The sequence below is a fragment of the Odontomachus brunneus genome, unplaced genomic scaffold (assembly GCF_010583005.1).
Source record: "Odontomachus brunneus isolate Ranch 3 - 2012 unplaced genomic scaffold, Obru_v1 Obru_scaffold_001, whole genome shotgun sequence".
Lineage (NCBI taxonomy): Eukaryota > Metazoa > Arthropoda > Insecta > Hymenoptera > Formicidae > Odontomachus > Odontomachus brunneus.
The window spans coordinates 6,602,474-6,615,714 of record NW_022639451.1 but is presented as its reverse complement, the minus strand read 5'-3'; the positions used below and the strand labels follow the sequence as shown (position 1 = coordinate 6,615,714).

General features: G+C 35.6%; 1 protein-coding gene across 8 annotated transcripts in view; it reads right to left on the bottom strand.

Annotated features, from left to right (window-relative positions):
- LOC116853897 (probable Ras GTPase-activating protein) overlaps nucleotides 1-13,241 on the bottom strand; it is a 552,848-nt gene that overhangs the window by 180,914 nt on the left and 358,693 nt on the right. Inside the window, exons 1-2 of one of the 8 annotated variants that reach the window (XM_032835302.1) lie at nucleotides 9,108-9,697; nucleotides 8,864-8,913 (exon numbers count right to left, since the gene is read on the bottom strand). The exons of 6 other annotated variants lie outside the window; for them this stretch is intronic. In XM_032835302.1, the coding sequence (XP_032691193.1) occupies nucleotides 8,864-8,913; nucleotides 9,108-9,181 (124 nt within the window). In that variant the 5' untranslated portion in view covers nucleotides 9,182-9,697. Of the gene's footprint in view, nucleotides 1-8,863; nucleotides 8,914-9,107; nucleotides 9,698-13,241 lie in introns of those variants that run through there. One more of the 8 variants, XM_032835285.1, reaches the window with a different exon arrangement.

The following is a 13,241-nucleotide window of genomic DNA, read 5'->3' as shown; positions in this document are numbered from 1 at the left end:
TATATATATATATATATATATATATATATATATATATATATATATATATATATATGTATATATATAAATATTATCAGTACACATCAAATGTTTCAGATATTTTTTCTCTTAGTGCAACTGAGAAATATTTCTAATCCGTGCGAGTTCTTTGATGTTCATCGATTAGATTCATATAATTACCGGACGCGAGACTTCAATAAGCAACGATTTCCAAATTATGAATTATTGCGCGCCGACGCCGGCGGACGAAGAGTTTCCTGTGTAACGCTGGGAATCCGAGACGGCGGAGCTCTCGGAGCTTCGGTTCTGAAACTTGTATCAATGAAATCGTGCCCGCATTTCCTCGGGCCGCTCGCCAAGAACTAATCCCCGCGCAGGCAGAAGTTATGCATGAGGCATTACGTGCCGGGGAAGTTGGCCGTGCGACCTGCTTTGTGAAATATTAAACGATGCCGTAGTAGAGAGAAATGTTAAAGAAATTCTGACAGTAATACGATAATGTTTCTCGGTTTCTTATTAGGCCGCTACTGCACAAAGTCTCGTTTAATCGGTCACGATGTAAGGCATATTAAAAGAGTTTCATGCATCTTAATTTAGAGTTCATATTAACACAGACCTGTCTCGACACTTGTGACACTCGAGTGACCCGAAATCAATATTAATTTACGGAAATCGAATAATTTCGAGGTTGACTAATTGGAATCGAACAAAGCAATGCACTCGATCCAAATTGAATCAGAATTTATTTCTCATAAGACTCAAATTTAATTCCTTTTATTGCCATTGCTCTTCTTTTCAGTTAAATATCTGAAACATCTTTTAATCCTTTTGCTACCAACGGGACATATATGTTTTCTCTATCGTTAATAAGACCCTTATTTAATTGAATAAACAGCTTTTTTGGCAATCAGAAAACACATCAACTATCACTCTACTTATTAATGTTCGGACAAATATGCCCTTCCTAAAACCTCAGTGAGACATCAATGTTCCCGTTCTATTTCTTTGGTGTATAAATGATACAAACATCAAATTTTTAATTTTTTTTGCTAAAAATAGATTAATGTATTAAATAAGATGAAAATAAAAAAAATTGTACTTTTAAAATATAAAATTGGTATGATGAAAAGGTTAAATTAAAAAGTATTTTAAATAATTCAAATTATTTTAATTAAATTTGATATTATTTGATTAGGAATAATGGCAATAAATTGAACTCGATTTTTACGAGAAATTAATTATGATTCAATAACGATTTTCACTCAAATAATGTTAACATTTAGCTTCTTTTTTATGGTTCATTCATCAGAGATGAAAGTTAAGCGACTTTATTACATAAAATATGTCGACTTAACAAGGAGAAAATTTAATACAATCTGTGGAGAGTAATGACGAAATAAAGAAGGCAGGAAGCTAAGACTTCCTTTTCACGTTGCTGAAGCGAGATGAAAAAATGAAGACAAACGCGAGAAAGTGACATGGCGTCTCAAAGGAGACAAGGGTGAGACCACCTGTTAAACTTGATGGTCTCTTGACAGCGTTGTCCTTCCGGTTCCGGTGCATGTGATTGAAACTACAATGTTACGCGTTTTCACACACTGCCGGAAACGACTCGCTGTCGATATTCACGCTGATAGCGCGATTTTTAATTCTGTCACAACAATGAATCTTCAATCAAATCGAAATAACTACGTAATCCTCCCTCGAGCCGAAACAATCGATTGTTGTTTCATACGTTCATCGAGACTCTCGTTCATTTCAATGAGAACCATCCATTTCTCTACGCTTATATAGCCCGATATCATCACATGATTTAATAATTCATGGATTCCCTTTCGTTAGAGACTGGTTTCACTTCATCGTGAAATCCACTTCGTCGGGAGTGATATCATACGATAATATCGTATTTGGCAGCTTGACATCTAAAGTGTTAGAAAGCGTGCGAGAAAGATCACACACGTGCGATGAAAAATTAAACGGCAGATTGTACAATATCAAACTATCCAGAGCGAGAGAATACAATTTCGCACTTTTAAACAACGTTTATGACACGCGATTACCTTAGATACGACGACGCGTCCAACCAAAACTAAGCTAGAACATAGAACCTTGGTGTACACATTCAAAAAAATGATCTTGTAATCATAGCGAAAATTATGTGGACACGAAAATTAGCTGAAATTGATAAATGACTAGCAAATACTGCGATATATATCACATGTTTTGTATTTAATCAATATATATGACGCAGACAGAATTTTTGTCTAAATTGTTTGTGAAATTTAGCAAAAATCTGTAGTGGCCATTGAGGTCAGATTGATGTCAGTGTCACATTTTTTACAAAGTTGACTGTGCTAGACAAGAAAGATTGACTAACTACGAGAGACAAAGGAATGTATAATCCTCATACTCGATTGAACTTGCCTGTAGATATTGCTAGAATGCTGCCCTCGTTACTATAAATTTTACACAGACAATTTTCTAGCAGATAAAAAACCGGCGATAAAACTTAACTGTGACATTTGGAATTCTATTTGCGCCAGCGAAACACCTTTTTTAGTGCACGTAACGCTTATTGCGTCGACAGTTTCCCAATACTCTGAAGACCTTCGGGTTCGAAAACTCGTTAAGAGCCCCGAGTCTATTCCATCAAATCGCGGATCAACGCAAGATTATTATAAGTCACGAAGGACGCGAGAATGTAATCTCGCGCATATGAGGGAAATTGGCTCGGGAGAGAAGGACGCGTGACGAATGGCGAAGGACAAGATGCACCTCCGGTGCTTCTTGGTGGGAAGGAAGACTGCGAGGATCACGAAGCGAGACAAGGACGAAGAGACACGTGCCGTCTTCGCTGATGTGCTCCCTCGTTCGTTCGTTGTATGCTCGCGGCTCATGCGTGTCAATGCGTGCACGTAACGCAGGCGGAGGCCGGAAATGCGCACGGTCGCGCTCACGGATGGTCGCAGCCGAAGCCGCGAGCAGAATGCCGCGTTTGCGGCAATTTGAATAATTGACCTACAGGCCGGTTCTCGTCTCACACAACGCCGGGATATCCCTGATACGGCCGACGTTCCGCCGGCGAACCGCGAAATGAGGGTCACTCGGTTAGCTGCCAGTGGCAAAAACGAAGGTTAACAAAGGCCGAATCAACTCTGACTGGGAGCGCAAAAATGTCGCGGTTTTTTTCTAAACGATCGGTGCACGACCCGAATCGACCTCGTCGACGCGATACGTGCCAGAGAGAGAGAGAGAGAGAGAAATTAATGCGCTCTTTTCTCTTTTTCACGGAGTGCAATTGGCAACGCGGTTTGTGCGCTGTTCGAAATAAAGGAATGGTGGATTAAACGAGTACGTTATATAAAGTTAAGTTACGCTCGCATGGTCAATGTGCGAAATCATCGTGGGTGTTTAAAAACTGTATAATGCCGGGGGATACGCGAAATTCGTTTCGACTTAGTTGCAAACAATGTTAAATTACGATAATAAATCAATAATATAATCAATAATAAAATTAATTATAGCGTATAACTGCCAAATCATAACAGCTTACAATATGTTATGATTTAATATAATAATAATATAATATCTACAAAATAAACTCATTTATTTTCATATAATAAGGGGGATATGTTTGAATAATTAGCGAAACAGGTTGAAGAGAAAATTTAGTCAAACAGTTCTTGTCAATCGAATAAAATAATTCAGATATTGAAATAAACAATAATCATCATTAGTCATTATCAAAAAACAATAATCATTATCATAAACAATAATTATCATTATATTCACAATTTTAAGCAGCTATACATAACTGCTCCTGTTTATTGAATTGAATCGTAAATGAAAATCTTCAATGAAGATATCAAATATTTATTTTCATCGGATTACATCCAGAAATATTCGATGGCTATTACTTGCGAATCCATTAATAGTAATAACAATAACAAATATATTATATTTAAATACATTGCAAAATATTTTATAAGGAAATATATTCAAAAAGAGAAATGGATGAAAATTATTCCGATTCGACTCAATATTTCGTACGAAATCAATGCAATTTACGAACACGCATACATACTAATACATAACGTATACGGAGATAATTTTAGAGTAAAATTGACTATAGAATTTTCTAAACGAGAAAGAGATCGATATTCTATAATAATTTATTATCTTTTCGTACGCGCTATTTGTATTTTAAGAACTGGTATGTACTATTAAAAAATTTGCAACGTTTCTTAGCAAGATATATCTAACCAATAATCTATTTTTACACTACTACACTGAGAAAAAAGATATAATAATAATAAGAACAAATATTTATTTGTGGTGACATATTAACAGCATAATTTACTTATATTAACATAAAATATTTTTCAAATAAGAAAAAACACATTTTCTTATTAAACTTTATAAAACCTTAAGAAAACGTTAGTTTTCCATCACAGCAATTGTTTATTCTATTTAAATAAGAGAATTTAGATTTATGTAAATATACTGTTTAGCACCCCTAGTAGAAATCTATGCAGTTTTATTAGACATCTAATCAGTTACTATCTAGTATTACTGCATTTCATAGTTGTATCAAAACTGCGCAAAACTGGAAAGGAATTGAAAAGGAACTGAAAGGAACATAGTTTTATTAAGTTTTATATCGCACATATGGGCATGATAAAAATTATATTGTTTAGAGACGATCTTAAACTATGTAAAGAATAAGTAAATGTGTAGCAAGACATAGAGCAAGGAAGAGGAAGTTGGAGGAAATCTGGAATTTAACAAAATAACACGTTATGGTAGAAGTGACAAGTAAGATTAAAGTTGAAAGTGAGCAAACAACAAATGGGCTGTATATTAATGATATAGAATTGCATTGCGACAGAAATATTAGACTATCTTAGAAACGCACTTTAGATTTTCTGTATAATTATTGTGTATATATATTGTGGACATAAAGGTTGTCCGACTTTTTGTCGGCAACGTAACCTAAAAATTACACAGGCCCACAATTTAAAAAAAGTTGTCTGTACTGAGGGTCTGACTAGGTGTACTATACGTATTTTGGGCTGCTGAATCCAAATCCGGTGTCAGATTTGTTCCATCACCCTTGAGTTTCCCGGAAAATCGAAGAAATCGTGAAAAGGAGCAGATATCCAGGTTTTTACGGAGACATGTATTCAAGAAAAATTCTAAAGTGACGAATAACCCCACAACCAACGTTGAAAACACATTATGTACTTCAACATGGAAAACGAATCATTCTACACATCTCCTTACGGGGCAGTTGTCATCGTCTCCAACATCCTCTGAAGCAGCGATCGACGATCATATATTGTAGAATTGATATTTCGAATAGAAAAAAGATTCCATCTCGTGGACAATAACATGAATGTGACCATGATAAGGCACGCACAGATTAGATTTTCTAATCTATGCGATGTTAAAGGATTGATGGGTGAACTAAAACCGAATATGTATGATGGTATATGGGTTATTGGGTTGTTCTAGTCATCAGATGTTGAAGTACATAATGTATTTTCAACGTTGATTGTGGGGTTATAGGGTTATTCGTCACTCTAGAATTTTCCTTGAATACATATCTCCGTAAAAACATGGATATCTGCTCCTTTTCACGATTTCCTCGATTTTCCGGGAAACTCAAGGGTGATGGAGCAAATCACTGACGCCGGATTTGGATTCAGCAGCCTAAAATACGTATAGTATATCTAGTTAGATCCCCAGCACAGACAACTTTTTTTAAATTGTGGGCCTGTGTTATCCAATAAGAGAATAGTACCTAAGAAATAAGTTTAAAAAAAATTATCCAATGAGAGAATAGTACCTAAGAAATAAGTTTCTTATATTGGACTATTCGGTTATATTTTGAAACTTATTACAAAAAATCAGACATTCTGTATGTCTACGACTGTACTGACTTTTATTAAAAATTAAAATTGTACAATAAGCAAGCATGCACACAATATCCATTATTATTAGCACAAAATTATCCATTTTATGAGTAATAAACTTGCTTATTAATCGACTGAATAGTTTCTTTGTCGAATTATTGCTCAATTCTCGGTCAATAAATGAGTTCAGATATTGCGCATTTTTTGTGCTCAGTAACTGCAGACAAAGCGTTACATCTTGATTGGGATCCCAACAGTTTTATTCGTCAGTTACTGGGCAAACGTTAATATAACTGTCCAGTAACTGCTTACAAACTGCGTGAAATTTTTACCAGGGACACTAAGAAAAAAACACTTGAAAATGTATTTGTAGGAAATCGGGTTTATTGATAGAAATTTACTTTATTTTACAGAAACATTGTTTCATAGAGATAAACTATTTATTCCACAAATATATTTTCAAGTATTTGTTTTCTCAGTGTGGCCGTCAAATAAATATTTATTAATTTTCAGATATTTTTGCTCTGAGTGTAGAAATATAGAAAAATTGAAGAAAAAATTTATATGAAAAGAAATACTATAATATTCTCTCCTCCTTAGTAATGCCTTGTGAGTGTTTAAATTTCGCACTCACCATTGCGCGACGAGATCCAGCGAGGTTCAGCCAAGTCCTCCGACGCTGCATCTCGAATTGCACCGTCCAACATCCAGCACACCGGTAGGATCCAGCTTCTGGCTCCGTGTCGACCCACGTTGCTTGCACATCACTTCACTCGCGACACGATTGATAATGTTCGTATTTTGACGGCGTGTAGCGCCTCGCGACTTCAATGAGAAGTTTTAGTCGACACGTCGAGATGAAATACACGAATTTAATAAACGGAAAGCGTAATTTCAGATTTACAGATTATTTCGACGAATGACTTTCGCGATACGATAAATTTCTGAAACGCACTCGCGGCATCATAAATTCCGACACTTCAGCGATAATCGCGAGTCGCGAATTGCGTATAAAACAAAAAAATATACGTACTGAGAACTGCATTAGAGTCCCTATAGTAAGAGTCTGGCCTATGTTGTTAAACTTTCTATTGGTTTTGAATATGGCGGAACCAATAAGATGTCTCAAATCTATGCTTTACGAGCGATATTATTTAAATGATAGGAAAGGAACAAGAAAGAAAGAAACGTGTTTTCAATCATTTCAATCATTTTCTGTAATTTGTATACTTTATATTACACATTCGATACAATATGACAGATTAGAAAATTATTTTTGACACATTATTATTATTCGACGCATTCGCATACATTACAGTGTTTATATATATTATTTTATTATAAATATTTATTTACTTTTGCTGTTTATTACTTCTTTATATAACTACTATTAGTACTTCAGTATTAATAGATATTAGTCTTGACTAATAATGTTTATACTGTAACGCTCTATGAGTTCTCCATATCTTAGAGAAGTCTTATTTCGGCTGCGTTTCGAAATTCACTGCCAGTACTGAAAATCTATAGTTCATGTTATGTATACTATAAAATTTCAGTACTGACAGTGAATTTCGGAACGCAGCCTTCATATCATCTAATCTTATCTCATCTTACCTACAACGCCATGTTTTGTCGAACTAGAAACATAGATCAGACTCTTACTATAGGGACTCTAAACCGCATCACACAATAGCGAAATCTATTGGCGCAATGCGCGAGAGCGAAGTGTGATACGTGAAGAGCGTGAAATTTTCACGCACGATGACTACGCAACATTTGTACGAAGAACACTTAGCAATATTTGCGCGAGGAATACTCCTCCGCAATGCTTATGCGAAGTCAGGCTCCACAATATTTTTTTGAAGATTACCGCACCGTATCGGTGCGAAGATTGTCGCACCATGTTGGCGCGAAGATTTCTCCGCAGTGTCTTTGCGGAAACCGATCTGTAATATCGCTACAAAATCGATTTTTGCCACACGAATTTAATTCACGAATAACACGAACTTAATCGTGTTTAATTAACTTAACGAGAAATTCGATTCTTTCTGAGAAAACACAATCGCATCGCGAACATAGGTGGAATAAAGGGAAAAATAGAAATCGCGACGATTACCAATCTATTAACGCGTAATTGAATACACTATGACCGAAAGTACATGAAATTCATATTCGCCGACTATCGGTGTAAACAATCTCTAAAATGTAAACAAAGTCGCGCACGAAAGAACTTTTCCTATACTCACGTTTTTTTCCACATCATTCGTACTCGATACTATTATGTCTCGCACGAGATGTTGTGTACGTCAAAATGAAAACAAATCATCGTAACGATCGCGGGACCGACACACGTGTAAAGGAACAATGACAATAAAATACGAAATTATCACATTGAGTAATCTCTGTCATATTTTGCTAAATTTTATATCCACGATATTTTAATGAATTTTATTCAATGAGATTTGCATTTGCTTGAGAAACATAATTGTAGGCAATATAAAGCACGAATAATCGGAAACTGACCGCGGCGATTATGAAAATTATTAATACACGCGAAATAATCGCAAATCTCTCGCTGGCACATTCATGGATGCGTATTTTACACTGCTTGTAACAATTAGAGGATCATTTGGAATAAATTGTTCCTTCAAATAATTTTATAGTACATAATCAAAAGGGAATAAAAATAAATGGCAGTGTACATATTTTTTTCAAACACATTAAAAGCGATTAAGAGAGAAATTAAGCGTAAATATTTATTAAAAGATGACAAATCTATATATATAATTTGAAAAAGTGATTCTCTAATTGCTCTGAGTAGTGTGCTCTGTTTAACAGCACGTATGCCATACACAAACATGCAAAAATCTACAGTGCAAATTGCATTGATTTCTACGAAATTTTCGAAACATCGCACCGCCTGAATTTTTTTCCCACTTTTGACTCACCAATTCGCCGTCGTAGATGCAGGGCGGGCCACTTTCTGCTACACTTAGATCTAAAATTCAAAAGAATAATCTCGTTAACAAATCTCGGGAACTCTAATGTAATGCGCAAGTGCGCTCAGAGACACGTGTGGATCAACTCTCTTTGCGATCGTAATTCGGGACACTTCAACAGTGAATCCCGACTTTCGATCCAAAGAGCTAAAAAAAGAAATAAAACAAATGTAGCAAGCATCTGTAAATTTACCTTCGAGCCGACCCTGCCCGACCCGAACCGGATTCTCCGGTTCTGCATCTGCGACAACATACGGAACATAGCATCCCTCGAAATTATATCTGTCACGTGGTTGCGACTTTTGCTAAGAAATCTTTAATAAAAAATAGATTCTCTCATTAATTACAGCGATAGAGAAGTTACATGGTCTCGACTCATCAACAATATAAAGCTTTCGATTGTATTTTGTTTCAAAACATACGTATACGGAGAGAATTTTACAATAAAATTACTGTAGATTTTGTAGCCGAGAAGTAAATCGATATTCTAAAGTAATTCACTCTGTTCTTATATTTCGTATGTGCTACTTATATTTTAGAAATTGTAATGTTATTATAAACTATACCATATTTTAAGAAATATGCTATTAAAATATTTGCTATATCTCTAGCCTCCTACTGGCAGTCTATTTCTGGATTACAGGAAACATAAGAAAATTGAAAAAGATTTGTATGAAAAAGAGATATAATATTAAAGTCTAAGATTCTATAGAAAAAGATTAAAAATATAGAAAAAGATATCCTAGCATTATTATATAGGAAAATATATAATATTGAGATATAAAATATAATATAAGATATAATATTAAATATCACATAAAGAGATATAATATTCTTTCCGTGTAGCCAAAATTAAAAAATCAGGACAAGTACTTGTTCCATTGCTTCCAACGTTCGCAGTGAGGCCAGCGCGATGATCGCGACGCGATTCGCGTATAAACTCTCGTCGCACTAGACCCGATTAATTATGTAAAAGCGAAAATAACGTGCGACGTTATTACACGTGCTCGCTGGCTCGCGTCAAAGATAGCTGTGATCGCTCGGCGCGTCGCACGCCTGTGTGTGTTTACGCTGGAGGTCGTCTTTCGGCGCGCCGGACGAGCCGCTTTTGATAACACGCACGATCATAACGATTTTTGACGCGGGTGAATGAACACGTCAAATGGCATCGTTCGTTATTTTCGCTCTTGTAAAATTAATTGGAGCTAACATAGCGGTAGTGCGCGCCACTGTCGTCACGTCGGGATTATCGAGAACATCGAGAGAGCATCGGAAATTTACAAGCTCACTTTCACACGCGATTTTTACTGCGTTTTCGAAGGAAATTCAGTCAGGAATTTGTGTTGCCGTTCGGTCCGGGCCGAGGAAAAACATATCAACATTCCTATCTTTCTTTTCCGAAAGCTTCAATAAAAATCGAATGTGGCAATTATCAGGCAAGTTTCTGGACGCACTCAATGCGCACGACAGTCGTGACATGAAGATCGCAGCGTGAATTGTATTAGCTTCAATTGTGAAATTGGAAAAGATAAGAAAGGAGAAAATGACGAACCTGCTGTCTCGCGTACGTTTATTCACCGGCGTCTGTGACAGTTGCGCGATCGTACTTGTTTCGTCAGCCGGCTTGGCGCGACCTGTCAGAGGTCGCGCGATCTGTCGTGCAACTCGCGAACTCTGTCGAACGTACTTCGCGAACATAATCAAATTCGGCGCGCACAGGTTACACGTATAATCTTGTTGCTCGTCGTTTTCGGTTTGACTCGACCAATTCGAATTAGTGAGATCACGCGATTCGCACCGACATCGTCACTGTGAGCACTAGCAGCATTGGAAAATGCTGAAGGTGAGAGTTACAGTCATTGCATCTCGAGAGAAGATAGCAATCGAAAGCATTATTTTGTTGTTAATCTATCTCGACCATATAACCTTGCCATTATGTGCTGCGATTAACCAAGGAATCTGTTCCTTGTTGCAGATCCAGCAAAAGTCGTAGCTACCTGGCAGTTTTAGTCCCCGGAGATGCTGTTCCAGTGGTTGCAGATGCTGAACCGGAGGATCCGGCTCGAGCCATGCAGGATCGGCTCGAAGATAAATTTACAGATGCTTTGCTAACTGTCTATATTATTGTGCCTGTTTCTGTTAGTGTGCCTTTGTATTTAGATAAATCATAAAAAAGTATTTTTATTTAAATAGAAATTTAAATATAAATTTATTTAAAGAAATGGCTTTCTCTTATTCAAATAAAAAAAGAATTTTTTATTAAGTTTAATATTTAATTTAAAAAAAGTACTTTTTCTATTTATTTGTGCTAGTTTGGTTTTCATGTAGTTTATTTAAATAGAAAGGCACACTAATAGAAACAAACAGTAATATAAACAATTATCTTATATTTGTTATATTTCTTTTTTAAAGCCTAATCTACAATGTGCTCTTTCTTTTTATTTCCTGTTTCCTTTTCTTTATTTTTTTCTGACTTAAATCTTTAGTATTTAGCTAGAAAAAGATAAAGAACAAGAAACAGGAAGCAAAGAGCACATTGTAGAAATTTAACATTAAATTGACATGAATATGATCATGAAAAATTGATTCTCTTGTATCTCTGTACACACTTGTGCGTTACATCAGAGTTCCCCGAGATTTAATTAACAAAATTATTCTTCTTTTGTTGTAGATTTTGGTGTAGCAGAACGTGGCCGATCCTGAGCCTGTGATCAGTAAGTCAAAAATGACTAAATAGAATTAAAATGGTGGATATTTGGAAACTTCGTAGAAATCAGTGCGATTTACATAGATTACATTTGTAGATTTTTGCATGTGTGTGTTGTATATATGTACTGTTAAACAAAATACACTGCTCGAGACAATTAGAGAATATTGTCATCAATTGCTTTATTTCTTTGAACAAATATTTTTATTCAACTTTCAATTTTAATTATTTTAATTAATTTTCTTTCTTTAATCTTAATCTTTTGTAATCTTAATCATTACAAAAGAAATGTAATATTTTAACTGTTTACTTCTATTTTTTTTCGTTTTATGTTATATATGATTATTCAAGGAACTAGAAAAGGAAAACTATATTGCAACTATTCGATGTTATATCCCCTAATTGATTCGAGCAATGTACAATGCGTATTGAAATTACGCCACCGAGGGATTCGCATTTATTTCGCGCGTATTGCTAAATTTTGCAGTCGTCGAGGATCATTTCTAAATTTTTCAACTGTTTTTATATCGGTTGTAATCACGCGCCCCAGACAAACGAATCTCGTTAAATAAAATTCGTTAAAATATTGTGAAGGTAAAATCCGACAAAATGTGATAAAGATTATTATAACGTCATAATTTTCATATATATCTCACATTTACTCCTTCCCGTTACACGCGTTAATTCAACAATTTCTTGTTTACATTTTCATATATCCAATATCCAGCACGCAAGACGTAGGCTGCGTTCGCTTTAGGCGCTTATGCGCTGTAAGCGTTATTCTATCTTCTTCTCGCATGTAATGAGCGATAAAGATAGAATGACGCTTACAGCGCGTAAGCGCCCAAAGCGAATGCAGCCATAGTATCAAGAAAAAAACATAAGACACGTATATAAAGAAAGCTTTTTTCTATATTATTTTATTTACATCCTAGGGATATATTAGTCGGGAAATAGAAACACATTTATTTTCGATAAAATTTTATTTGAGTTCACGCGTTGATAGATTCGCAATTTGTAGTTTCTCGATTTGTTTTTAAATGCACTTTCGCGATCGTATTTTTGCAAAAAAAATCGAATTTCTCGTTAGATAAAATTCATGTTATTTGTAAATTAAATTCGCGTCGCGATAATAGATTTCGCAGCGATATTACGGAGCAGCATTTGCAGACACACTGCGGAGCAATTTTCGCACCAATATGGTGCGACAATTTCCACGAAAATATCGTGGAGCCTGACTTTGCACAAACATTTTTCGCACAAATGTTGCAAAGCGTTCTTCGTACAAATATTGCGGAGTCGTCGAACATTTCATGCATCGCGCACCGCGTTGATAGATTTCGTCATCGACACAATTCTCAGTTCGTTTTTCTTTCTTTTTTACTTTACACGCAATTCGCAGTTATGTCTCCGAAGTATCGGAGAATTTACGATGCTGCGAGTGTGTTCCAGGACTACCGAGATTTATCGTATCGCGAAAGTTATCTTCTAATCCGTAAGATCTCTCTGATTTATCAAGATCGTATATTTCGATTCTGATTAAAATGTCTCATTCACGTCGCGAGATATACAAAGTCGTTAAGATATGAATATTATCAATCGCGTCGCGAGTGAAGTGCA